Source organism: Magallana gigas, chromosome 8 (genome assembly GCF_963853765.1).
Source record: "Magallana gigas chromosome 8, xbMagGiga1.1, whole genome shotgun sequence".
In the NCBI taxonomy this organism is placed as follows: domain Eukaryota; kingdom Metazoa; phylum Mollusca; class Bivalvia; order Ostreida; family Ostreidae; genus Magallana; species Magallana gigas.
Window position 1 is genome coordinate 22,351,690 of NC_088860.1, and position 26,461 is coordinate 22,378,150.

Below are 26,461 nucleotides of genomic sequence, written 5' to 3' on the forward strand. Positions count from 1 at the left end.
AAACCCTCTACTTTTTTACGCTGGTATTTTTCAAACAATTAAAGCATCATTACAATTGGTTACTACTAGTATTTCTTTTAAGAGGGCTGGATAGTCATGCTCATTTATGGAATATATTTATCTCCTTTGGACGAAGAGCTCTGTATAAAGATACAGTAAAATGTTAAAGTTTTAAAATTAAAATGTTTGGACTTTTTCTTTACTAAATGACAATCGATGTCCAAAATCATCATGTTTAAAAGTTTGAGGAAGAATTCTTTGTTGACCTTCTAACCTTTGCGAGAAACAATACATCATTTACGATAGCAAGTATTTAGATAGGAAATGTTTGTTTCTTTATTGAAGGGGGCGTTCTGTTATGTATAATTGAGATTTTATTTATGAATTTCTCGACAAGGAAAAGAGACAGAGCATATCTTGAATTTTTGTATTATTTGGAAATGGTTTGGATTTTCTTTTCATCAAATGATTGTCATCTGTATATATCTTATTTTACCTTCCTGCATCGCGTTTTACCTGTAACTAGGACTCGGTTGTCCGTCTGTGGCTTCCTTGTCTCTTTAACCTCTCTTTTTTCTTTTCTTGAAATGTTTCTTAGGTTTATTTGTTTGGAATTGCTTCCAGCCTTATTGAAATACCCCTTGCTGATAAAATTTTATTAGCAAAAAATATAGAACTTTTTGTTTACATCGAGACTTTTTTTTTTTTTACATAGTTTTAAATAAGTTAAATTTCAAGTTTGAAAAATAAAAAAAAAATACCCTCCCTCCCGGGTATCGAAAACCCCAGGCAGCAATTCCAAACAAACATTTTTTAAGGAGGCCATAAATATAATAACTTATTTCTTGGAAAAAATTAAAGCCCAATTTTACCAAGATATATAGCAAGCATGCACCAATAGATAAACTTTGAAATGCCACTCTATAAAAAAATGTCAAATATGAGCGTGTAGAGAAGTTTTTTTAAACGTAAATAAATCGCCAAAAATAGACAGTTTTAAGGTCAGACGTGACCTATTTTTCATTATTTTCTTTTTGCCTATCTCCGCATTTTGAAGATTTCCACTTCGTAATTAAATTATTTTTTTATGTTATATAATATTTTTTTTCTATTTGGATATAAAGTTTCAATTGCAAATATATGACTGTTTTAATAAGCATTTAGTTGCATTTTGAATGGTATTAAATCAAAGACAAATTCAAAATATTTGAACTCCAAAAATAGCCTGGTAATGCAATGTGAATTCCCTGGGCATGAAAATGTTTAAATACAAATAAAGAAGAAATAATCTATCAGGGAAAATTATGTAAAGCTGTGGAACGTCGCATGTGTCACTAACAAAGAGCCAACGAACTAAAATGATAATTTTACTCACGGTCAGTTTAATGTTGATTAATATGATTTGGATCATAAACTTCATTTCTCTATGTATGTAGTCTTTTTTTTTCTTTTTTCTTTTTTTGGATTTTCTAGCCTGTAATGCAAAACCAGTTAAGTTCATATGTTTTCTTATACACTTATCAAAAACATGGGCTTTTGATTAATACAAGATAAGCTGTTAAATGAAATACTTTTTTACGTGAAATAAGAAATGATTATTGTTGGAGTAGAATATTAAACAGTTGTTGACGATGTTAATTTGTTGGACCGGCTTGCAAACTGCTGTATAGAGTTACATGTATATAGTTACTGTTTTAAAGGGGTGTAACAATACATGTAGTTATTTTTACATCGAAGGGAACTGTTTTCAGAATAAATACCAGTATGTAATATTTACCCTATTATATTTAAATAATAATATTTTCACAACAATATCTGCACTTCCAAGACAGCATGATGCAAAAAAAAAAAATGTGAAAATTGAATTATTGGTTGGTACTGTGCCCAATAATTCAGCAATTGTTCAAGTTTGCATGAACGTAACTCTTGATGGTTTAAGCTATAGTTTTGAAATAAGCTTAAACCGCAGATAAAAATAACTTATAAATGAACCACCAAAGCAATAATTTAGATTTACATGTACATCCCGATAAGAGTGTTTTTAACGCATCTATATTAAACGGAACAACGTGTTGAATTATGGTAATTGTTTATCGGTACGTTTCAGAAAATGAAGAGTCAATTCTTCCAAATATAGAAACTAATATCGTTGTTTTATATTCATCGCCAGTTTGTGCATTCTTTGTTTTCAACGCAGCTTTAAGTTTCAATCGATCACGAAAAATCCATGATAGAAAATTTAGTAGTTTAAAGATCATATATGGTAAAACGTTAACACAAAACACTGCTGCACTAGACACTGTTAGATGATAAATTTATCTAGATGATCCAGAGGGCTTAATGTCGTAGCCATTTTAATAAACAATATTTATCTATAAACGAGGTTAAGATATAGAAAAAGAATCGTTCTTTTAAATGAAAAAAAAGTATCTATATCTTTTTTGTGTAACTTTAGGATTATTTAGAAGTCCAAAAAATTAAATCTTGAACATTAAGGTAAATCTGATAGGTAATTTGTTAACCGCAAAACCTCCTTAAAAGTCTCAAAGAATGCGCATTACCGTACGCAGACATATTCATGAATGGTTAGAACGTACTGCTTTGTTAAGTCAGTCGTTGTACGAACACAACCATATTTCCAAAGAACACTCACTGGCTATGAATTGTTTTATTTGACGCATGCAAGTCGCGTCAACACGTGTTAATTGTTTGTGTCTGTCTACATAATGAATGAATAAGACAATTAGACATAGCTTCAGTATTTCTGGTTCTTGGTCAGAATATGTTCAAAGTGAAATATTTATACGTGTATTTGGCATTAGTAGGCATGTCATAGTCTCCCGTATGACGGACACACGCGTCTTTCGGTTATTTTTGTTCGTTGACGTAAGAAGTCGCATATTGCACATCATCCATATGGTTAAGTTTAAACACTTAGTTTGAAGTCATGTGCTCAGAAGCGTGCGCTCAGAGGAGATTCGAGAGCAAGTTAGTTAGCTCGGCGCTGCACTGCTTGAGGTACAAAATCCTGCTCATCCATTATTGATGCGGGAAAAGTGAGCCGTAATATTAGGGACACGTTCCGAAGCATTCAAGCATGTCTGTCAAATAACTGCAGGACGCCCGCCATCTTGTAATTATTCTGCAATGAAAATGCCAGTTGTTTGTGTAGATTTGCTGATAGTTCTGGTACTTTTCAATTCCTTATTGGTATTTAAGCACTTTACAAACGGTGTTTTGTCATCAATAATTCAATTATTTTCTTCCACTTCTCGGGTAGAAGGAATTAAGCCGATGAGGTCACACATTGCTGGTTTTGATGAGGAGATGAATTATTCATCCGATAGAAAAGAAACTTAAAGGTGTTAGCGACCAACTCATCAAAAAGCCCATACGTTTACACTTACGTATGTATTAGTATTCTTAAAATACAGTAGCTATGCACAGTAGCTATCCCACAAGAGAAAACTGTTTTCTATAATTATCATTAAATTGCACAGGCAAAATATTTTTCAAGCCATTAATAAAAATCCATATGTTTATTCTTTTTTCTCACCAAAATGACGATTTTATTAGTTTAAAAACATTTTTTAATCACGTAAGCGCTTCATATTCAATTCATTACTTTCAGTTTGTTTAGATGCACATTTCTAACAAAGCAAATTCCTGATTATGAATTTTAAAATCTCACAATCATGCTCCTAACGTAGTGCGATATTTGTTTATTTTACCCAACAAACGATTTATACATCTAGATTCAAATTACCTAATCAATCAATCTATCTATCTATCTATCTATCTATCTATCTATCTATCTATCTATCTATCTATCTATCTATCTATCTATCTATCTGTCTGTCTGTCTGTCTGTCTTTTTTTCAATATACCCATCCTTCCGTCCACCCATTCATTTTAAGTTCGATGTCTGTAGTTTCTGTGTAGATCTTAACACTATGTAGATAAATGTAAAAGATGTACAGAATAAACTACAACGAAGATGATTTGAGAGCAAAATACCATATGCTAAAAAATGCTAACAGGACATGTTTTGTACTTGGTTTTGTTCTAAACGCTGCATGTTTAGTATTTATCAATGGTGTGCGCACAAAAACGTGAGAAGCGGAATATTTCCAATGGTGTCGCTTATTATTATGGCGCTGGAGAGATAGAATGGGTACACGTGGTTATCTTGTAAAGGGGCGGGGAAAGTTGTTAGAAGTATTTCACACAGTAATAATTAGAAAACCCAAATAGCAACAAAATGCTCATTCACTCCGAGACACCGCCATACTTCACAAAGAGAGACATATAAAAAAAAAAAGCATGAATGTAAATACACGAAATCACGTGACTCTCGCTTGCCATCTGTCGTTTGGTCTTAATACGGATGTGTCTGAGGCGAAGATCTTGATAAATCACTTTAAATTTCAAAGGTGGTAACCCTAATGTTCATTCCCCCTTTTCCATAAAACATAAAAAAGAGTTTGAAGGCTTTTTCTTATGTAATTTACACAATTTTAACGTCCTGTGAGCAATTCAAATAATATTAGGTATTAAGCAACGTTATCAACGATGAATACTAGTGTCGACTAGTGTTGTGTTTTTTTAATTCTTTTAGTAAAGTAAGAACGATATGTGCGTTTACGGTCAATTAGTAGGGTTTATATGAATTCTATCTGTCAATATTTGTACATTTATATATTCTAGATCGACAGTTAAATGCAGTTACATTTAGAACAAAAATTAAAAAGATCTTCACAGCAACAGCCAAACGGCTTCTTCAGTTAACGAGTTATTCTAGTTTGTTGATACAAAATAAGAAACACCCATCATGTATAAATGTATATAGCTGATAACTTGTAAACCTAAATACTAACAGAGAGTGGGGTAGGCCTATGCATGTCCCCAAAGCGTCTTGATACACAAACGAATATGAAAAGAGTACATTCGGCAAATAAACTGTACTATGTACATGTACGAGTGATATATATATATATATATATATATATATATATATATATATATATATATATATATATATATATATATATATATATATATATAAATCTCAGGTTAGACTCATTATATCGTGGATTGGGTTCAAGAGAGCAACGGAGATCTTTAAAAGCAAAGGGGAAAGTGGGGAGGGGGTAAGGAAATTGATCGGGAACAAAGGTAAAATACTTCAAAAATCCCCAATGTGAAAAAGGTAGGGGAGTGCATTCAAAAAACTTTAATTTTCTGTTTATTAGAGCTCACGCAATGTACAAATTTTTTTTTGTGGTAGCTGTGTCATACCTTTCGTCGATCACATTGTCATTGTCGTCGTTGTTGTCCTTAACGTTTCATATATTCAGACTTAAGTCAAAATTCCAGTTTGTCTAAAATGATTTTTTATCATAAAATGACGACCGAAATCTGTTATCAACAAGGTTATATCAATACACAATTAATGGTTTTTCAATTAAGACACATTAAGACAGTGTAAAATTTTTGGCATAAGTCTAATATTGCTCCAATGACCCCAAGGCCAGAACTAAATGACCAAACTTCACGAAACTTTGAACAAAGCAATATTGGGTAAAGGCCAAGTCCCGTTCAAAGAAACATAGAAATAAGTTGAAGACAACACTACTATTATTCATCCGAAAACCATGAATAATAAATTGATGAATTTTAGGTTTAGTCATGCCGCCATCATTATGGGCATATAGAAGCAGTGAGAACACCTGGAATATGGCCGGTTAAAATAGTGTTTCTCGGGTTACTGATGTGGCCTATGAGCCTTTTGTTTTATAATATCACAAAAAATTGAAGGGCTAATTAATCTTAACATATTTTTCTTAAACTGTTAATGTAAAGAAAACGTCGATCATCAAATGTTGTGAGAAGCCCCCCCCTTTCCATCCAATTGTACTATTTGTATCATGTTTATTGTATGATTAAAAGATGACAACACTAAGTTATTTAGGAAACATTTTATACATTAGCTAAAAAGATGAAATATGGTTCAAATATCAAAATCGATTTGAAAATTGATGTACATATTTCAGATCAATTTGCCAAGAGCAATAACCAAAAACATTTAAACTGTCTGAATATGAAACATCTTTTAGAGTTACCTATCTCACCATGAAAACAGGCAGGTGCGTAAGTTATACCAAATTGCACAAATGTTGTATATACGTATTCAGTAATTATATACCATGCAAACATGATGTGATACATATGCATACACATGTATTCCCTTCGCGTCGATAATCAGTGTTAGAATGATAAGAGGCACGTACATGTACCTATCATTTTCATCCCTTGTATGTGTGCCACCTATTTATTGGTCGACAGAACATTACACATTAGCTTGGCTTTAAGCTGGAAGCAGAAAATAAGCAATTCTATTTATTCTAAATTTTAAATAAACATGTAGATACCATCGATTGATTTCACAAGTTCGGATTTATTAATAATAAGTAATAAGAAAAAAATCGTATTATGCAAATGTCAATAGACAATTCTAAAAAAATGCTTTAGGTTTCAATAATCTTTAGAGGTTGGAAGCTAAATAAAATGATTATTGATCCTTTCAAATTATTCATTATTTCAATTATAAAAATAGTCTTTAGATTTTTCGATTGATTTTACAAGTTAAGAATGAAAAAAGGAAAGTTATTGGATGAGGAAAATAGTCATTGAAATTGTTTAACTTTTTATACATATTTTTTTCTTGCTTCAATGAATTTTTTCCCACAGATGGTGACCAATTTGTTCTTTAAATAATACTTTAAAAATATCATAAATGTGATTTTCTTTGGCAAACAATGACCTTTCGATATGAATACAATTCAAGCTTAATCTCTTTAAAGGATTTACCGAGTGATTATTTTTAAAATCATTTGTAATGTGTATATTTACTGTATTTACATTCATAATACGTAATATTCCACTTGCTTTATCGACGATTCGGATGCATTTAAAATAGAAAAAAACCCACAAATTTCATTTTATAACTATCTTTAATAGTGAATTCCTTTTTAACTTTTTAAAATAATTTCCTTTATTGTCACGTGAAAGTGCAAGCGATGACATAAGAAAGTAAACCACTACATGATGTTTCTGTATATATGTTTCGACACAAAAAATTGTTGTATACAAATTTATGTTCTAGCTATTAAATAGCATAATTAACATTACATTATTACAAAGCAAATAACATAATTAACATTACATTATTACAAAGCATTTTCTGTTTTATACACGATTCTTCTCAATGTTTTGCACTATCACCATTGTGAACAATAATGGTCTGAACATTAAGTTTCCTTTTTTGGTCAATCCTCTGCGCAAAAGGTTCAAACAAAAACAAAATCACGGACAGAAAGGCATTTGTTCCAATAAAGTGGCACGCAGCATTGTAATTTCCCGTAACATCCCTCAGATATCCTTAAAAATAAATGAGAGTAATTGTAAATTATTTTTCAAAAACTTACAAGTATATATTCTTTCGTTATTAACGTTTAAAATGGTAAGTTTTATATCTTAAAAATTTACATTTCTTACCTGACAGTGGTATGACTGTCGCAAAGGTACATGTTTGGGCTAAAATAAGAAATGCATAGGCAGTGGGAAACTTTTCGATTCCTACTAATTTGGACGTCATTGCTGAAAAGAGTGCAAACGGTGTTCCAGCAAAAAATCCATATATAGTAACAAATGCACTAAACGTGCTAAACGAATTCAGAAAGCGCGCAAATTGTGAAATGGTTCCAATAGCAAACATTGGAACGACAATGATATGGGAAGTTCGAATTCGAGGATTGTCTGATAGAAATCCAGAAACAACCCTACCAAGAAAATCCATGAAACCTATAATACAAACTAAAATTAAGATTTGGTTGTCTGTTATGCCTCTTTCTCGCGCAAAAGCTGGCAAGAATACATTAAAAATGGCAGGAACAGCTGAAAAACAAAAACCAACCAAAAATAATATAAATTCTGTTTGTTTAAGAACAGAAAAATCCATGTTCTTTACATGTTCGTACCACTTCATATCCTTCTTCTTGACATTGTTTGACTTTTGCAAGCTTATGTCAACTGTTGATATAGACATAAGACTAATGTTGCTGAGATATTTGGAAAAGTTGAGAGTTCTGCGATCATTGGAATTCGATGGATTTATATCCTCTGATATTGTCATTGTTCTTCTCTTTCTCACAGGTTCTCGAGGAACACGAATATTTGGAAGAGAAGATGAGAGTGAACTGTCGTTCACTGAAGTATCGACAACCAATGGATTCAAAAGATTTTCTTTTTCCTGTAATTTGCTTTTGGTCTTAGGACGATATTGCTCTGGAGGAGTTAATAAACAAACTGCAATGAATATATGCATGTAAATTCCAGAAATTAAAAGAAGGGCTCCACGAACTCCATATTCGTCCATGCAAAATCGTATAAACAAAGGATAGGCTAAACTTCCAAGACAAGCACTTGCCATTGAAAGTCCATTTGCAAGTCCCCTCCTCTTTCGAAAATACCGACCAAGAATCACAAGTGTCGGTGGAAATAAAAATCCCGAACCACAACCTTCAAAACACAAAAATAAAAAGCAAATTACTTTTATCTACCAAACCACCATCATATAATTTGCACTTTAAGATGAAATACTGCGCCAAAATTTTATTTTAGGGATCGTTAAAGTATCATTTCTAAAACATGATAAGGAAATATGCCTTAAATTATTTTAAACATTTTTTAAATATTTTTCATGAGAAGTGGAAAATCTGTTTTGATTGCAAACGAAACACTGTCAAGCTTTAAATTTGGTATGAAAAATGTATGGTATTGATATCTAAGAAATCATGTCCAGTAATATCAGTTACACGCTTTACTTTTGATTCAATTTCTTCATAAAACATGATTGCCTTACTTTTCCTCTTAATAAGAAACGTCTCTGTGAAAAGATTGAAAGGATCTAAAGGATTAAAAAATATGAACAAAAGATGGGGTTTTTTTTATTCATTAAAATTTTATTAAAAAAAATAACACGTCTAATTGATATTACTGGACATGATTTATTAGATATTGATACCATTCATTTATTCACACCAAATTTTAAACTCTACAGTGTGTAACTGCAAACTAGAACAGATTTCTCAATTCCTCATAAAAACCCCCAAAAAATTCGTTTAAAATAAATGAAGGCATAATACCTTCTTTTATCAACGAATCATGTTCTAGTATTTTAACGATCCATAAAATATTTTTTGAGAAGCATTCCACCTTAAATAACGCACGCCCAAGCAAAAGTAATCTTTTTCATTTTCTAGTAAAAATTAAAATACCTTTACGTCAATTAAAGATCGCATAATTGAGGAGGATGCGGTTTTTTCCCTTATATTCTGTATAGTAAGACATGAAACAATTAAAGAGTGTAGAATTATAGATTTCATTACGACTGAGTGTACACTAGATAGTCGAACCAACTTACCGAATACTATGCTGAGAGTGAATATCAAGAATTCAACGTTCATTGCGAACACACTCATAGCGTAGGCTGATGTACACAGAATGGCACCAATGAAACAAAGGCTTCTTGACGATAAAAATCGTATCCCTATGGACAGTACAGGCAAAGCTGAAAGAATGATTGCAACTTAATCATTGATTTAAATACAAAGGAAATGTCAACGTAATTTGTAAAATCAAAATAAAATGTGCATGCATATGGATGTTAAATTTATACGTTGAAAGCTCACCGATTAAAGCGTAGAACACGTTTTGGATGGAAACTATAAGTGATGTTACAGATACGCTTGCGTCAAACATCTCTAGAAATTCAACAAAAAACAGTCCAAAGGCTTTGAGAGATCCAATGTGTAAGAACGATATCGATGCAGAAGCTGTAAAAATAAATGGACCAATAATCAATCACTATTTCATTCATTTGTATGCTTTTCATAACTTTCATCTTTGATATAACCATCTCCAAATCTTATTAATCATACATTCAGCTAGAGTTTTGGTTCATGTCTTTATATTATTCTACAATTATGGTTTAACATTCCTTTTTAAAAAGTATATTGTTGATTTGAAACAAGTATTAACAGATTGCAATTTAATATAATGAAGTTTTATTTAACGTTGTATCAACTGAAAAAAACAGTAGTCAGAATCAATCATTTACACCTCCAGATTCAAATTTTTTGGTTTCAATTTCTGATGCCATAGTTGACCAAGTAATACCTTTCAAATTTAAACACTTTATGATAAGAAATATCAAAACACGTTTAATACATACTCAGGATTGACATCGTTTTAATTAAACATTCTTATATTTTTGAGACAGTTGCTTGGTTTCAGATTCCAATTGCGAAAGAATTAGTTTAGGATTTGAGGTACATGATTTCTTTAAAATTTAATTTAGTTGTTGAATCAATTTCTTGATACTAAAAGGTGATTAAAATGGAATAAATTTCTCTGAGTATGGTCATTTCTAAAGTAATAACTTTTAAAAAAAAAAAACTTTGAAGGAATACTAAAGAGGGACTACCAAACAGGATGACCCATGACCATCCTGTATCCACGGGATTTCCAATGTTTTCTTCGTCCATTGCCGGTTGGACTAAGTTTATACTTGTAATTCGTCCTGTGTAAGATAAATAAGATTTTAAACGTTTCTTGAAATAATTTTGATCATTAATCTAATTAATTTCAAAGTGTTTTAAAGTAAATAGCTGATGTATATACAGAGACTTTCATTTTCAAACATATCTGCCACTTCTCCATCATTTCAATAGCCAGCAGCTTATTTTACTAATTAGAATTTATTACAAACAATATCTTATTCTTTACCAAACGTAAATGTAATACATTGGTTCTTATTTGCACATTTTGTTGGAATATACATTGAATATTCTCAGAAAACATGAAAAACACATAAATCTAATGATACAATGACATAATATATCATTTCTTTGACAATATTTTTACTGTAAACACAATTTTTGAAAATCATTGCATTATGGAAAAATGATACATATGTAATTCTCTTTCCATGCAGAATGCACATGTCACATTCATGTTAATCAAGTGATCTTATCATAGCCTGCATACAAAACACAGTCTTACAAGCACGTGTGTTTTTCAACAATCAGTATCGAAGAAAAACGAACAGTATATACCTGTAATCGAGAAGAATTTTACCGCTTTCAGTGATATTAAAAAGTATGGGAAAGTAGAAACGAATTAATCATGTCAGTAATCAACACTTACAAGTTGTATGAGAATAGAATGTCCTTGTCTTAGTTCTAGCTGCCTCCATGTATTTGCATGTTGTCGTTGTTTAGATTGAATGCTATTACTGGCCGCTTTATTTGTATAGATAACAACGTCGAGGTCTGTTATCTGGAAATTTGCGCGTTGATTGAATCTTGAAGGTCATTGGCAGCAAAAGGTGACATCAGAACATCATAACTTCCATATTTCGTACCTGACTTTTGCAGCCTTAAAGTGTGTCATGTATTTGATTAAGACATAAATCGTATGTAGCCTAGATAGATGGAAATGACCAAAGTGCCGTGACGAAATGAATGACGTATCATCTGACATAGTGTTGGCATATTTAAGAGGGCTGGTTAGTCGTGGATGGTCCTTTTTAGCTCATCTGAGCTAAAAGATCAATTAGATATCAGATTACCCACTGTCTGTCTGTCTGTTCAATTTGTCCGTCTGTAAACTTTTTACATACTTAACATCTTGTTGAATACAACTGGGCCAATTATGAGCAAAATAAGAACAAAACTTAAATACAATGTAAAGTTATAGCCTCTTACAAAGGTAAGTAGTTAATAATTATTAGAAAATTGATTAAAAATGTCTCAAAAACCTAAAGACCAGAAACTTGTGTGTAAGTATCCTAAGGTGATGCAAATTTAAATTTGTTATAAGTATAATGCCTGTGGGTAAGGTGAGGCCTCAATTACGGTTAATTTTTAGCATAGGAAAATATAGAAGATAATCTTTAAAATACAATTTGGCCAGATAAGCTGAAACTTGTGTGTAAACCACCTCATTTCCCAAATTGTTTACACAATTAACACTGAAACAATTAAAATGCTATATTTTTACCATAAAAAGTCCATGATTTAACTGATTGAATCAGTTATAGCTATTCTTGCTTAGGTGTGCGATGTGGCCCCAGGGACTGTTGTTTCAGTTCTCACTGTGTCCTTGTATCTTCAATTTGCAGTTGTGAGGACCGAGTACCTCTCTTCTCTGATATGTTTGTTTAGATAACAACGTCACAAGTAACACTTTTCTGCGCCATGATTGAAATATTTAGGTCATTTGGAAAGTAAGTGCATGTCTAGAAAAGTGCAAAGAAGTGACGATAAAATTTGGGAAGTAAAAATACATGAGTTGACAATGTTGATTCGTCTTTTCTTCAGCTCAAAGTAATTTTTCACGGTAGATATTTTTAAAAAACAATAGCCTTGTTTGATAGGGTGTACCGGGCTTAAACACATTTTCTATAAAATATGAATTAGATAAACGACAGCTTGTTAAGTGTCGCTTTTTGACAGTCTGAATGCAATCTTTACATATTTTATTAGTCAAAAATGAACAAAACAAAGATTTGTTACTTATTTTCTTCATACTTCACAGAAAGTGGCAGCTTGAAACATGCCCTTTCATCGTGTTTACCAAATTATTAAGTCCCGATACAACGAATCAACCAAAGCTATTGTTATGAAGCATCATTGAAATAATTTATATCTTGAATTTCATAAACCTGAGACACCTTTCATTTGCTAGATCTTTACCTTAACAACGATGTCAATAATTCAAAAAATGATGAAAAAGCATGACGAAAAAAGATCTAGAATCAAGAAAAACAAATACATTCTACATAAGTACGCCATCTATTATTTGCAATAAAATATATTTTAATAACATCATTGTTCTACAGTAATATTGTTACGCAAGGGTTTGATGGTAGATATAGGATAAGTGATTGGCTCTCTATATTGCTGAAGCAAGTGTTATATGTAAAGAACAGGTGCACTTTTGGGAACATAGAATATTGCAATATTAGTTGGGGTTAAAAACCCATATATACAAGCAGAAACAAAATGGTCAACAGAAAACAAAAAAAAAAGGAACGGGAAAATGAGATAAAAATATTATATATATTGTATATATTTAACATGAGACGCCACCACCAAAATATTCTTCGTAAAATCAAATTGATGTCTTTTTGTGAATTGGAGGCCTTCTACTTATGGTTCGTAGATACTCTGATAGGAAAGGTAACTTACTTTAGGAAATGTGGATTATGTGACACTTTGGTCTTCTTGAGAGAGTTTTTTAGGACGTTGAAAGTTTATTTAAGGAATTTGGTTTCTAGCTTTTTGCAAATTCAAAATGCTCATCATGCGTTTGAGGACTGTAGAGTGTTGCAGCAGCTCACATAGCTGCCAGTTCATAAAACAGATACTGTAATCTTAAAACACTCAGGGACTACTTAAAGTTTTTTCAATATTTTCAGTCTTCGGTGTGAAAGGAAACTGAATTTTGATACCTTGATAACATTTGCTTCAATCGATGTCATTTTCGAAAATATGGTAAAGAAAATTTCACCATAGAGTATTTTTTCATCATTTATAGATATCACTAGTAACTTCATTCTTCATAACTTCACAATAACTTCATTTTCTTTTTACTAAAAAAAATGGATAAACATGCAAGAGTTTTAAATATAAAAGTTATCATATCTGCTGTATCTTTATGTTTTAAGTGGTACATGTAACTGACATTTAAACGTAAGTTTCCTATGAAGAAAAGAAGGCCCGCTTCCCTTTAATTTGTTATTGAATGTTGTATGTATTCTCTTCTTAACATATATTGTTGTTTCATATGGTAAATAATTATGATTTTTTTTTCTAATGATGAAATATAATATTTTATAAACCGTATGTGATCCTTCTTTATATCAGGATTATGTTGATCATCAATTTTTTAGCATATGAGTATGGAACGCCAAATTTACATATATTCAAATATTTGTACCTATCTTCAAATAATTGTACCTATCTTCAATTCAATTGTACCTATCTTCAATTCAATTGTACCTATCTTCAAATTGAATTAGAGATAGGTACAATTCAATTATACCTATCTTTAATTCATTTGAAGATAGGTACAATTGATTTGAAGATAGGTACAAATGCAAAGAATTGAAGATAGGTACAATTGAATTAAAGATAGGTACAATTGAATTGAGCCTATCTTCAATTACTAAAATATTGGCAATACGTCATTTCCGTTACGTCACAACTGGCGCGAAAATTTATTAGTATCTTCATCCGGTTGCCAAAGGCAAAGACCAAAGTCTTTTCATAAGCAGGCTAGGTTTTAGATACAGTTGTAAAAGATATAGTATCTACTACATCTAGTATCCAAATATGGGCCCTAGTATAACTAATAAGGAGGGATGCCACATCCAAATTTTTATTTCATAGATCTTTAAAATATTCCTATAAAGTTATGGTTTCAGTGTGAATTTATCTTAATTTCTTCTTTCATCTTCGTTGTTGGTGCTTCCCTCGTTTCCCTCCATGTTGAAATGTCTTCAAGGGAGCGTTCATTATTTTCAACAATACACAAAACGAATTGAACCTAGGTATAATTGAATTGTACCTATCTTCAAATCCTTTGTAGATATGTCTGAATTGAACCAATCTTCAAATCAATTGTACCTATCTTTAAATGAATTTTACCTATCTTCAAATGAATTAGAGATAGGTATAATTCAATTGAACCTATCTTTAATTGAATTGAAGATAGGTATAATTCATTTGTACCTAGGTATAATTTTTTACACTTATCTTCAATTCAATTGTACTTATCTTCAAATAATTGTACCTATCTTTAATTCAATTGTACCTATCTTCAAATGATTTGAAGATAGGTACAATTAATTGAAGATAGGTACAATTATTTGAAGATAGGTACAAATATTTGAATATATGTTAATTTGGCGTTCCATATATGAGAATCGCACGAGGCATTCAAATAAATGATTTTTATATCGTGTACATTTGAAGATAAAAAAACCCAAACTTTTGGGCATTTTGTAGCATTTTTTTTAAAACTTATCTATTCAGTTTCACATATAAATTTGTTATGATTGATGTGATTTTTACGGGAAAATCAATGGTGTCAAGTGTAACATTAGTTTTTTCCCATTAGCTTGTTGAGTCGAATTGAATATCATTAAAAAAATATAAACTTTAAATAATTATTACTATTTGAAACCCAGAATAAATATAACATAACAATACAAAATAAAAAAAATTACTAGAACATTATTACTTTATTTTAGGTAGAATGATTCAAAATATCAGTAAAATGTTATTGGATTTGTTTCTATACAAGGTGCTCGACAAAGGATTTACGTAAATATATCCCTGGTATAGTGAGTTTCTTATATACATCTGAACGTTATTAAATGGAATCCTATGAACCATTAAATCACAACAACGCTTGCAGCACTTATAACCATTAAAAGAACTGTAACTCTGATGAAATATTAAACGATTATTGCTGTTATTTAGGTCAGTCCAATGAATTAGCTTCCCAAAAAGTACAATATCTACCGAGCCGAAACAGTTTCTCAAATACGCAATGAAATTACACATTTCTTCCTAAGAGTACAGTCTTCTTTTCTGAAGAAAATAGTAAAAACACTTAGCTAACATTAACTCATTGAAGACCCCCCAAGACATATATGAAAGAGTTAGAAAGCTCCATTTGAATGGGAGTTATTTGATCTTTGTGGCATTTAGCCTTCTATATCTAAAAAGAATGTGTATCATGTGTTCCTTGTATAGCAAAGGGTTGATATCAGGTCATAACCATTGCTAGTCTTAAGACTTTGTGCACATTAAAGTTTAAGATATTATCATCAGGGGAAATATGATGACATTATCTATTTTTACTTCCGTCAAATATGTTAAAATCTCAAAAAATTGTGACGTAATTTTCATTATTTAACAGAACAAACGTGTTGTATCTTTGAATTAAAAGAACATTTTGAAATTGCTAATTTAACATTGACTCTTTCATTTAACAGTCCACTTAAAGAGATTTACATAGCAGGTTTATGGATATGTGAGCAAAAATTGTGTCGCCAGTTTTCGTTTCAATTTGAAATATTCACACATTTTATGGCATTTTACAAATTATAAGAATTTCAAGAAACATTAAATTATAGGAATATTTTGGAATACCTGTTGCGTACTACCTTGAAACACAAGTGTGATTACCTAACCTGTTACTCAGGAAGGGAGGGTAATTTTGAATTCTATTCGTACTGAAAATGTGTTTGAAAATGCATACACAACTCCAATACCAATTATCGTATTGTTACATTCTATGTAATCTTTAAACAATATATACATAATTAGTCTTCTTCATTCACAGACGCTCTCTCTATCAAATCAAAGCGTTAATGAGACTAATAAGACGTCACAATAACTTCTCAGAAACTTTAATATCATAGTCTGCATGTAACTTAAGTAAGTTAAGATTTGAAAAAATTATTTTTTGTCAGAAGAAAGATTTCTCTTGTAAGGAATAAATAGCATTTAAATTTTTGTACAGGACGACAATAATTCAATTATGCTTAATTAAGACTTCTTAACGACTTTTCCCACAAAAAATGGCTAAAAGAAATCTAAGAACCAAGATACTTTTGTCATTTTAGTAGAAAATAACATTTCCATTTAAAAAATTCAGCATGAAAATTGCAGCTCATATTGCTTTAAATAAAAAAAAGGAAAAAAAATAAAGTAAAATTATTAACTTTAAAATTCCTAGCAATGGGTCACTATCCCTTCAATGTGGTAATTAATGGATATTAAATCAACAAGCTAAAAGATGAATACATTCAGTCTTTCGGCTTTATTTGTGCAGGGAACACAAAACACATGATATCCTTTCCATTGTCGTCACGAACTTCACCTTTCACCAAAAGGCTTATCTACAAAAAATTAAAAATTCTTTTTTGCAAATGTAGCAACGGGGAAAGGGGTGAGAGTTCGGTTCTATTTGCCCATATTTATGTTAAAATGAACGTACATGATAGAAAACATGTAAATAAATAAAATGTACTTAAAATGTACTTAGAACACACCATTGTTCTAAGATAGCTTTGTGAACATGCCTGCTGTACGATAAGCTATTCAAGCGTAATTTACCGTGGAGGAGCGGTTTTACAGGTCTAATGTTAATTAGATTACACCATAAGTTATAACGCATTGAAGCAAATAACAAAGTATTAAATTTACGGAATTTAAAGGATCTATCAATAAATAACTGCATATTTTTTTCAATCAAAAATGTTTACCAGGTCATTTGTTATGAATAACTTGTGGCACATAAAATAGAGAGAAAAAATAGAAGAAATATATATGTTAATGATTTTAGACCACGAGTCATAATTAAGTTTAAGTAGATCATTTGACAATGAAAAATATATTTGAAAGGTTTTCTTATCTGAATAAAAAGAACTTGTCATTATATTTACAGTTAAAGGAGGGATACGCGTTTATTTTCGACTACTATTTGACTACTAAGATAAAATTTAGATACGTTTAACCTTAATGCACATCTATACGCCAGCCCTAATCTATCCCAAGATATGATTTGGCTATTCATTAAATCATAAGAGGAGTTCACGGAACTAGGTTTATGTAAAGTGTTAAATGTCAATCTTCTGCTACTAATTGACTACAAGGATGAAATTTAAATATAATGTTTAGGACTTTATTGAACAACTATAGGAGATCCTGTAACATAACCTAAGATATTACATACCAGTATGTAGTCGCTACTGCATAAATTGTAAGAGGAACCATATGTTTTTGCAAAGAAACGTCAATTTTTGTTGCCCACCATGTTAAAACGTTACGGACAGACGGACCAGGGTAACAAAAATATACTTTTAGATTTCTTTAGAAAGTGGGGGTATAATAAAAACAACAGACATATTGTTAATTTTAAATTTACGGAGTAGGTTCCAATACATTTTGCAAATTAAAGCAACATTGTAAATCCATGACTGACAACATGCCATAACTTACGTGAGGATATGATTTAAGAACAGGTAGTGTAATCGTAAAAACACTTTGCTTTCCTGCTTGTATAGGGCACTGTGTTTGATGGGCACATGTATCCTTCTCTGCGGGAAAAGGAACGGGAAGATTCGAAATGATTCCTGTTATAACAGTTGTTGGCTTGTTAGATACCACATCTGAAAAAAAAAAGTATTTCAAAAACTCATAAAAAGCATTTGTATCATTTGTTTGGATTTGAATTTTGGATCTGCTGAAAACATAATTATATTATATACAAATCGTTGAATATACGAAGAAAAGATTTTATCTTAGTGAATTGACTAAATTTAAACCCTTTTTTGTAAATATTTTACACTTGCTGCATTCTAGAAAAGAAGAAACTTACTTGATGTAAAATTTGCGGTAAGTGTCTCGTTTGTGCCAGAATAAAAAATGCAGGGCTCTGTCGTACAGCCCGATACATCCACGGATGAAATTTTCCCCGAAACGGAACCTGAAAATGTGTATACATAATACGTGAATTACTCTTGTGTCGTCTTTGGTGACAGATTAAATATTTATAGTGTATATAATGAAAAATTTAAAAAAAACACCATTTGTCTATTCTTCTGCACCATTGACCATTTCTGTATTCTTTCGTATCAAATGACTGCAAATTTCATATATTTCTTATCAAAAATATAGCTAATGTTTTTATTAACAATGCAAGCAAAAGTTTACAAAGGCAAAGAATGGTACTTTGTAACAAAGCTATTGTGGAGTTTTAGATGCTGAATTTGTGAAACATACGTGTAACTGGAGGGGGACATATCAAATACTGTTAAAAGGTGTTTTATCCTGTATCTTTATCTTCTCTCATTTTTCACTTAATAGCTCACAATAAGCATCTTACATATAGCCTACCATAATATCGATTTCCCAGATTATAAAGCCTTAATGAAACAACATTTGATTTTTTTCTTCATATACTAGTCTTCAACTTCTATGTACATTTATACCACTATCATATTTTCCCTTTTCCTATTCACCCTTTCTTTTGGTCTTTCATTCCTACCAGTTAGGCATCGCTCAATATCGATTACCAAGTTTTAATTTCAAATTTCTTTGGAAAATTTTTCTTTAAGTACTAACTTTGATACTCTATCTTAGTATGTTTGACTTATTGATGCTCTGTGAATAGTTTTGAAACTTTAGCACAATAAGTTTCTTCAATCTATATTTGTTTTCAATTCCCCTTCTTACGTGAGCCCACAACTCCCTCCTTCTTTAATCAGAGGATCTATATTGTAAACAAAAAAAAAAGATTAAACAAGTTTGCATTAAAATCTTTACCAAAAATATCAGCCTCTGTCTTTTTTCTTCGGAATATCTTTTTTGCTTATTATTGCACAATTTGAAATCCGTTCTACGTAGTTTAACTTTCTATGACCCTCGGGCGTTGTAGTATGAATAAACCATTCCTTCAAGTTTATTGTTTCATATCGATTTCAAAAATTATATTGTTCATTTTGTTCCCACTTTTTAAAGATATATATATATTTCTATTTCAAATTGATTGTCTCCCCTACCCAATCTTCCCATATGAATTCAGAAATAATTTTTTCAATAATACATTGTTTTTTAAACTCCCATAGAGTAGAGTACAATCATAACCCATTATTTTAATATAATGGTTTGCAATAACGTAAGGCATACATACAAATAAGAAACTTTATATAAAGTTTAAGTAATAAATGATCATTAAATTTTCTAATATCATTTTTCTTAATATTTTCGCGTGAAGGGGTCTATAACCCTTCATTTTAAAACTTTTGAAGGCCACTCTACCTACAAAGATTTTGTTGAATTCGTTTGTTTCTTGAGAAGATGAAAGAGTGGTAATTATACGACAAAATCATCAGTGTCCAAAAAAAAATGGTGGACATTTGCAATAAATTTGCAAATTGTCCTCAGCGAACTCCAGCTCGTCTATAAGGTCAGCATGACACAAATTAATACTCAATGTTTGATTTTTGTGTACATTTTAATATGTGACACGAAGCGTTTATTGATTTCAGAATCTTCGAGTCTGTCTGCTTCAAAACAGTCAATCTCTTTGTAGATAAGTAATCTCAAAGGATAACAATGGCGCAGTAAAGTTTCATATTTATTTTCTGGCCAAAAAGTGCACAGTGGTGCACGTTATTTGGACCCTCGAGGATCACTTTCACTAATGGGTTGGTATGCAGTCTTGTCTCAGAACACAATCCTCTATTATCTATGTATTAAATCAGAAACCGCCTTCGCTACTTAAAAATTATTCAAAACAAACTGATAAATAATTAATCAAACGGCTTTAAAAGATTAAAAAATTAAAAACGAAATCACGTCATTCATTTCATTATTATTTTAATACTAAGGTAATTTATGTTTGTCATAAATTATCCGAGAAAACTATTACTTATCTTAAAAATGATAACGTCTAAATCGATAGTTTTTCGTTTTGCTTTTCGCTTGCTAGTCATTATTACTAGTTTTATTTACAAAATGCTATTTAATATAAAAAACCAAAGATCTATAAGAAAAACATTTTGTTGGGTAAATAATGTAAACATTTTGCCACAGTAAAAAGAAAGTTCATCTGATTTGTTTTATAGCATCAGATTCAAAATGAAATAGTAATATATTTTTGAATATTCGTGTAATTTGCAGATATACGACCAAATTCCTTTAGTTATCTGAAATCTTGGATCTTTGGAAAATTATCAAACGTGACCTCAATACACATAGTGATAACTTTATCAAACATTATTGGCATTCAAAATGACACAAATATTAAACCTTTTTGCTTGATTTTGTCTATTCTTAATATCCAAGGGATCAATTGAATATGTGTAAGGACAAACTGTGTTGGTACACTTTTTGCTAAAAAAAAAAAAACATCACCCCTCATATATATTTTTTAATAAAACGTAAAGTGTTAAAAACTGTTTATACGAAAAAAATGAAGTAATTTTTTCATTCATTCTGTATAGTTTACCTTTTTGCTATATAGTGTAGACATAATGCCATTAGACCTTAGAATTGACATTAAATTGCAGAAAACAGGAAATAGAAAAGTAAACTTATCGTAGAATCATTTTTATTCGTGGGGGGTCAGTGTTCGTGAGTAGCCAAACATTTTCTGGTTCGTGGGGACGTAATTTGTTGGTAGCAAGTTATATTTTGTAAATAAATATTAAACAAGTGCTTGTATATATACGTTCGTGGGGATGTAAAATCGTGGGCAAGGGCTACCCACAAAAGCCACGAACATCGGTCTCCCACGAACAATGATGATAGAAGAAAAATGTTAATGCGTCACCTTTTATTAATTATCTTTTTAAAAGAAAGTTTAGGAATACAAATACATGTACATGTACTCAAAATCTTATAATGATTACGACTTGTAAAAAAATAAATGCACACTGTTACAAAAGACTAACTTTGAGCATATGTTTTTCCCCTCACTTTTTAAATACTGTTATGTAATTATGATCTGAATGTACTGTGGAATCATTAAATTTCATGGTGACTCAATTTTCGAGGAATTTGTGGGTACCTCTTATCCACGAATTAACTTTCTCCACGAATAAATAAATAAGGGTTATAAAGCCATACTTCCTTTAGTAGGTATAAGATAATACACGAAATTTAAAATTTAATCAATCCACGAAAATTGACCCCAACGAGTTTTAATGATTTCCCAGTATATTGACATCTAATAGTCAAATTTTTTCCCATTTAATAAAGAAAAAAAAGTTTTTTGTATCTGTGCTGTGGACTTTCTATTAATTAAATAGAAGGTTTTTTCACTATCTAGGATAAGTGTTTTATTTGAAGACTGCTGAAATGACAATAATAAAGATCGAAGTCTTATATAACATAAAACTGAAAGAACTCAACAATTGTCTTTTCGTAAACCAATTGAATGAATCATAAATGAACAGTTTTTGAAAGGGGTGATGTAGTTAGTCATGATTAATTGAGATGGCAAATTATTCTAAAACATACAATATGTAATTAATATAATGCAACCAAAATAACAAATTTCCCTTCGTAGATCTAGATTGAAATAAGTTCTTCAACATTATACGTATATATTTTTTATATTTTGAATTCTTCGTATAAAAAAAACCTTACCACAGTCCTTGAAAACAGTCGAACTCACTTCATCTGCTGCATAAATAATCACAAGAAAAATTACGACTTTTGCCGACATTTTACAAAGACACGAGTCCGACAATGTCAAGTAGACATTAAAGTTAATAAAAGATAAGACACTTGGTTTATCTATGGAGGTACGCAATGTTACCAATTTTTAATCTTACCGGACCATTTGATAAAACTTGCGATTTGTCAGACACATACTATACCAATACAAAAACATACGGCTGGATTTATTGGTGTTTGAATATGTTTTCATTGAATTAATACATTCATTTGAGTAGCAAATAATCTTATTTTATAAAATCTAAAGTTTCAGGAAATCTTCCTTGTTCAATAGGTGCATTCAATCGGGCAGTCACTATATTGTTTATTAGTTTGCTAGTTTTTCATTACATAATTTTTTCTAATAAAGGACAAATAGGAAATTTTGCACTTTAAGTTTAGAACAGGTTGTTTGACAATACATTGACATTAAGTCTTTTGATATTCAAAGTTTTAAACTTGTCGTAAAGCAACAAAACAAAATAAAATAAGAATCGTGAATTTCACCTTACCCGTTGCAGGTCTTGTCTTGTTACAAGATTGCCATTAACACAATTCATAGCTTAGCTTTCTATCATATCCATGTATCGTATCTCTGTTATAAAATTACGCACATTTGTAATTGTTGATCGATTGATTATGTTAAAATATGTTCACCCCCTTGTAAAAAGTTTGATATGATCATAAAACTCTTGTTATTGTGTCCCTAAGGAGTTAAAATATTAATGCAGTTTTTTTTCTTCAAAATACAACTGACTGATAGGGGATTATTACTTGTATATTTGGACTTCAAAATTGAATTCTTTTTTTCTACAGGGCAGAAGAAACAAAATGGGTGGAAACTTGATAGGAAGAATGGATGTAGGATGGAAAAGCAATGAAATGAAATGTAGACGGTTGTCTGTAGGAACGCCACCTGGGAGAATGGGGGTGTGAGCTTATGCAGGATATAAGAGAAGAACAAATTGGTCAGTTGTCAGAGCAAAGCAGTCTTTAGCTAGAGATTGTCTTCCTGAAAGATGAAATCGATAGGTATGTACAGTAGATGTATTCCTGCAAAGGAAAGGTGAACCTTTTGAAACATTAGTATTTTTAGAAAAATAAGTATTGCTTTGAAATTCATAGAAATGAAAATATGTTTCTTATCCAGTTAGAATTCATTCTTCTAAAAACAAATTCTTAAACATTTTCTTTCAAAATCATTGGAATTAAACATATTCTTAAAAAAAGATTTTTGTGTTGTGCCATCGTGTATCATAAAAATATAAAGAGTTAAATTATTTGTAATTATATCATGATTTAAAACTATTTCTTTTTTTTTCTTTTTTTGCAGATTTCCCCTACTTTGTTGGCGTTTTCATGATTATAAATATATTTAACACGAATTGTGTGCCAATCAACATGTGCGCTGGTAGTAATGAAAGAAGTAATGTTTTTCAAATAGCATCTTCGGAGACTCTGACAGAATCAATACCTCGCCTGCTACAGAAATTTCAACTTTTCATCAGAAATTTAGGAGAATTTATCAGTATCCTTGTAAGTACTTCTATTTATTACGGAAAGTCATTTCAACTGAATCATAAGTGGTCTACTGTATAAAGGGAAATATTCGCCCCCGTTTTATTTTCGCCCCTCTAACACTCGTTCAACGGGCGATTTAAAGCCTGGTCGATTTTCAATGGCTCAAATTATCTCTCTTTAAACCCAACTTTGTCCGGGTGAATTTAAGACGTGGCGAAAACGTTTGCAAGTGAAGAATAGCGAAAAGCACAGGGGCGAAAATAACCAAGAATACAGTATTATATTGATTATTTTATAAGTTGTAATTTTTTTCCAACAATGGAATACTTTTCTCTATAATTTTAATCTATAAGATTTTCGTATTAGGATTTCAGTTTAAGAATTTTTTATTTAGAAAAGAAAAGTTTAACATTTCATTCTTAGGCTTAATACTAGTAGAATTTTTCACTCCTTTTATATATCTGTACGTTAACGTTTACTTAAAAAACACCGTTACCATGAATTCATTTTGTTGTTTTTCTAACTTGCAATTGTAAACGTTCAGGTAATACCTAAGAATATCCAGATGTCCACTATTAGTCTTTGAAAAGTTCTTGGCAGTTGTCTCAATACTGCTCAGATTCTATTCTTTCTTGTTGTATTTAACCAACTTAAAGTCATAAGTTTCAGTCCTTTAAGGTACTGACGTTGTCTTAATGTCTCCTGGAGTTCCCTTGACATACATTAAAAGTGTTTAACAGCACTTTTATATCATATTTTACAATTTAAAATCTTCCTTTTCACAACCTCAATGTTTCACATAAAAATAAGAAACCAATCTCAAATGAAAAAAAATATTTTAAATGATAATAAATGTTGATGATTGATGTTAAGAAATGTGTAACAAAATGGTTTCGGTTTCGGAAAACAGTCAATTTCACGACATTTTATCCTTTAACATAATAAGAAATGCAAGACTTTCTCTGTTTTATTAAAAAGCTTAAACATCCACAAAGATAAGACAGTGTTTCAATTAATTTCTGTAGAATGAGAGGGGATTGAGGGGTGACCAACATTTGCTCGAGGCGGTAACATCATCGGAGAGTTTAGATGGTTTCCCTGATCTTGATTTACAACCTGCAGAGGGAGTGAGTATATGATTAGCATTTCTAAATGACTAAAGTACAACTGTAATATTTCTCAACGTTTCACATGATTTAAAAGCAAGTCATGAAGGTTGACAAATTTATTATAAAAACTTATATTTTATAATGTATATTATAATATAAAATATTTCAATATTTTATAATATAAAATTTATATTTTGCTTTTACTACTTCGAAGGACGTGGACGAACAACTTCTCAAAGACTACCATATTCTACTCACAGTCTGGCCTTTTGTGGAACACATGTATCTCATTGAGAAAGATTCCGACCGGCAGTTATACATCTCATTTGTTAATGGACTTTATAGTGTTCTTGAAAATCTCATTTGCGAATTTTACAGTATTTTAGTTAATCGTAACGGTGTTATCCCTCCATTAGAAACTCCTTCGATTGTTCCGGAGGCGTACAAGGAGATGTCCGCCGCCAGTCGCCATCTTTATCACTATTTGGTGGCACGGGATATGCAACATATAGTATCTCTTCTCGACAACAGATATAGAGACATGTGATTTATAAAAAATGACTTCAATGCTCATTGAAAATATGTGATAACCAAAACAACATCATCGGTGCTTATTGGACTTTGACATTACTTATGAGAGTTGTTTTAAATAAAATTTTGCATATATTCTTACATAAGGTTTTTTTTTTTATCTTTCAACACAAAACCAACACATTTCTTGTACGAATTAAATAGGGTCAATTATTATGAAAATTTAATATAAATAATTCTTCAGGTATGACGATACTTATCTTCCATTAATTTTCATTTTTTCACAGTATGAAAATTGTAGTTCATCTTATATTATACTTTCCTTTTTGGATATATGGTTTCAATAAAAATCAAAGTACTGAGAGTACTGAAAGACGGGGTCTTGAAAGTTTGAATTTATAATTGTCCACATTTTCCACGAATATGTTCTAAAAATTATGAGTCTGAATTAGTTGTTTCAACCTAGTATGTTAAAATTCGGCTTTTTGCAGTTAGCTGATAATTTGTCTAAATTTTACTCAATCCCAGCCGGGACTGTTCTTCATAAATGTAGAAAATTGACACAACGGTATTTTATGTAAAATAAGACCCCAGGGAAAAATTTTAAAAACTACAACTAACCGGGGAAATCAAAACAACTACACGTATATTTATGTAGATAATTTAAATTATTAGATTTATTTAATTTTGTGATCCAAGGGAAAATCTACAAGTCGGACGGATCTGTTACAAAGTTTATGAAAACTCCGAAAACTCTCAAACTGCTGAATTACCGAACAAAGTTAACATTGCATACCGATAACAAACACAGGCACCAGACGTTAGAAATATTTCTTTTTACAATAAGATTATTCCAAGTAGTATAACAATAAGAAAGTTCACCACGGTAGCCATTTTGATTTTTTAGACCGACTTATCTGTCACGATTTTCTTGCG

At 30.8% G+C, this 26,461-nt stretch overlaps 3 protein-coding genes across 3 annotated transcripts; 1 reads left to right on the top strand and 2 right to left on the bottom strand.

Moving 5' to 3' along the window:
- Positions 1-7,139: 7,139 nt before the first annotated feature.
- LOC105325368 (monocarboxylate transporter 14) lies at positions 7,140-12,625 on the bottom strand. Its single transcript, XM_020065972.3, has 6 exons — positions 11,269-12,625; positions 10,547-10,642; positions 9,753-9,896; positions 9,485-9,631; positions 7,558-8,580; positions 7,140-7,440 (listed from the first exon to the last, which is right to left on the bottom strand). The coding sequence occupies exons 2-6, from the start codon at positions 10,605-10,607 to the stop codon at positions 7,265-7,267; spliced, it is 1,551 nt and encodes a 516-aa protein (XP_019921531.3). The 5' UTR covers positions 10,608-10,642; positions 11,269-12,625; the 3' UTR covers positions 7,140-7,264.
- A 4,319-nt stretch (positions 12,626-16,944) lies between these two features.
- On the bottom strand, positions 16,945-22,452 carry LOC105331807 (NPC intracellular cholesterol transporter 2). Its single transcript, XM_011434140.4, has 4 exons — positions 22,296-22,452; positions 18,520-18,627; positions 18,141-18,310; positions 16,945-17,038 (listed from the first exon to the last, which is right to left on the bottom strand). Exons 1-4 carry the CDS (start codon positions 22,372-22,374, stop codon positions 16,946-16,948), a joined length of 450 nt encoding a protein of 149 aa, XP_011432442.1. The 5' UTR covers positions 22,375-22,452; the 3' UTR covers position 16,945.
- Positions 22,453-23,269: 817 nt separating this feature from the next.
- On the top strand, positions 23,270-25,631 carry LOC105331847 (uncharacterized). The gene is made up of 4 exons (XM_011434215.4): positions 23,270-23,396; positions 23,698-23,900; positions 24,911-25,012; positions 25,209-25,631. The coding sequence occupies exons 1-4, from the start codon at positions 23,384-23,386 to the stop codon at positions 25,539-25,541; spliced, it is 651 nt and encodes a 216-aa protein (XP_011432517.2). The 5' UTR covers positions 23,270-23,383; the 3' UTR covers positions 25,542-25,631.
- Positions 25,632-26,461: the final 830 nt, after the last annotated feature.

Bases quoted from the DNA above. Each gene is read 5' to 3' on its own strand.
- LOC105331807 (XM_011434140.4), bottom strand. From the start codon at position 22,374: ATGTCGGCAAAAGTCGTAATTTTTCTTGTGATTATTTATGCAGCAGAT. The intron at 18,628-22,295 runs GTAAGGTTTTTT...ACACATTTTCAG, and splicing joins GACTGTTTTCAAGGACTGTG to GTTCCGTTTCGGGGAAAATT. The intron at 18,311-18,519 runs GTAAGTTTCTTC...TTTTTTTTTCAG, and splicing joins TACCGCAAATTTTACATCAA to ATGTGGTATCTAACAAGCCA.
- LOC105331847 (XM_011434215.4), top strand. The intron at 23,901-24,910 runs GTAAGTACTTCT...TAATTTCTGTAG, and splicing joins GAGAATTTATCAGTATCCTT to AATGAGAGGGGATTGAGGGG. The intron at 25,013-25,208 runs GTGAGTATATGA...ACTACTTCGAAG, and splicing joins ATTTACAACCTGCAGAGGGA to GACGTGGACGAACAACTTCT.
- LOC105325368 (XM_020065972.3), bottom strand. From the start codon at position 10,607: ATGGACGAAGAAAACATTGGAAATCCCGTGGATACAGGATGGTCATGG. The intron at 9,897-10,546 runs GTAGTCCCTCTT...TTATTTTTACAG, and splicing joins GTCATGGGTCATCCTGTTTG to CTTCTGCATCGATATCGTTC. The intron at 9,632-9,752 runs GTGAGCTTTCAA...TCATTCTTTCAG, and splicing joins CGTGTTCTACGCTTTAATCG to CTTTGCCTGTACTGTCCATA.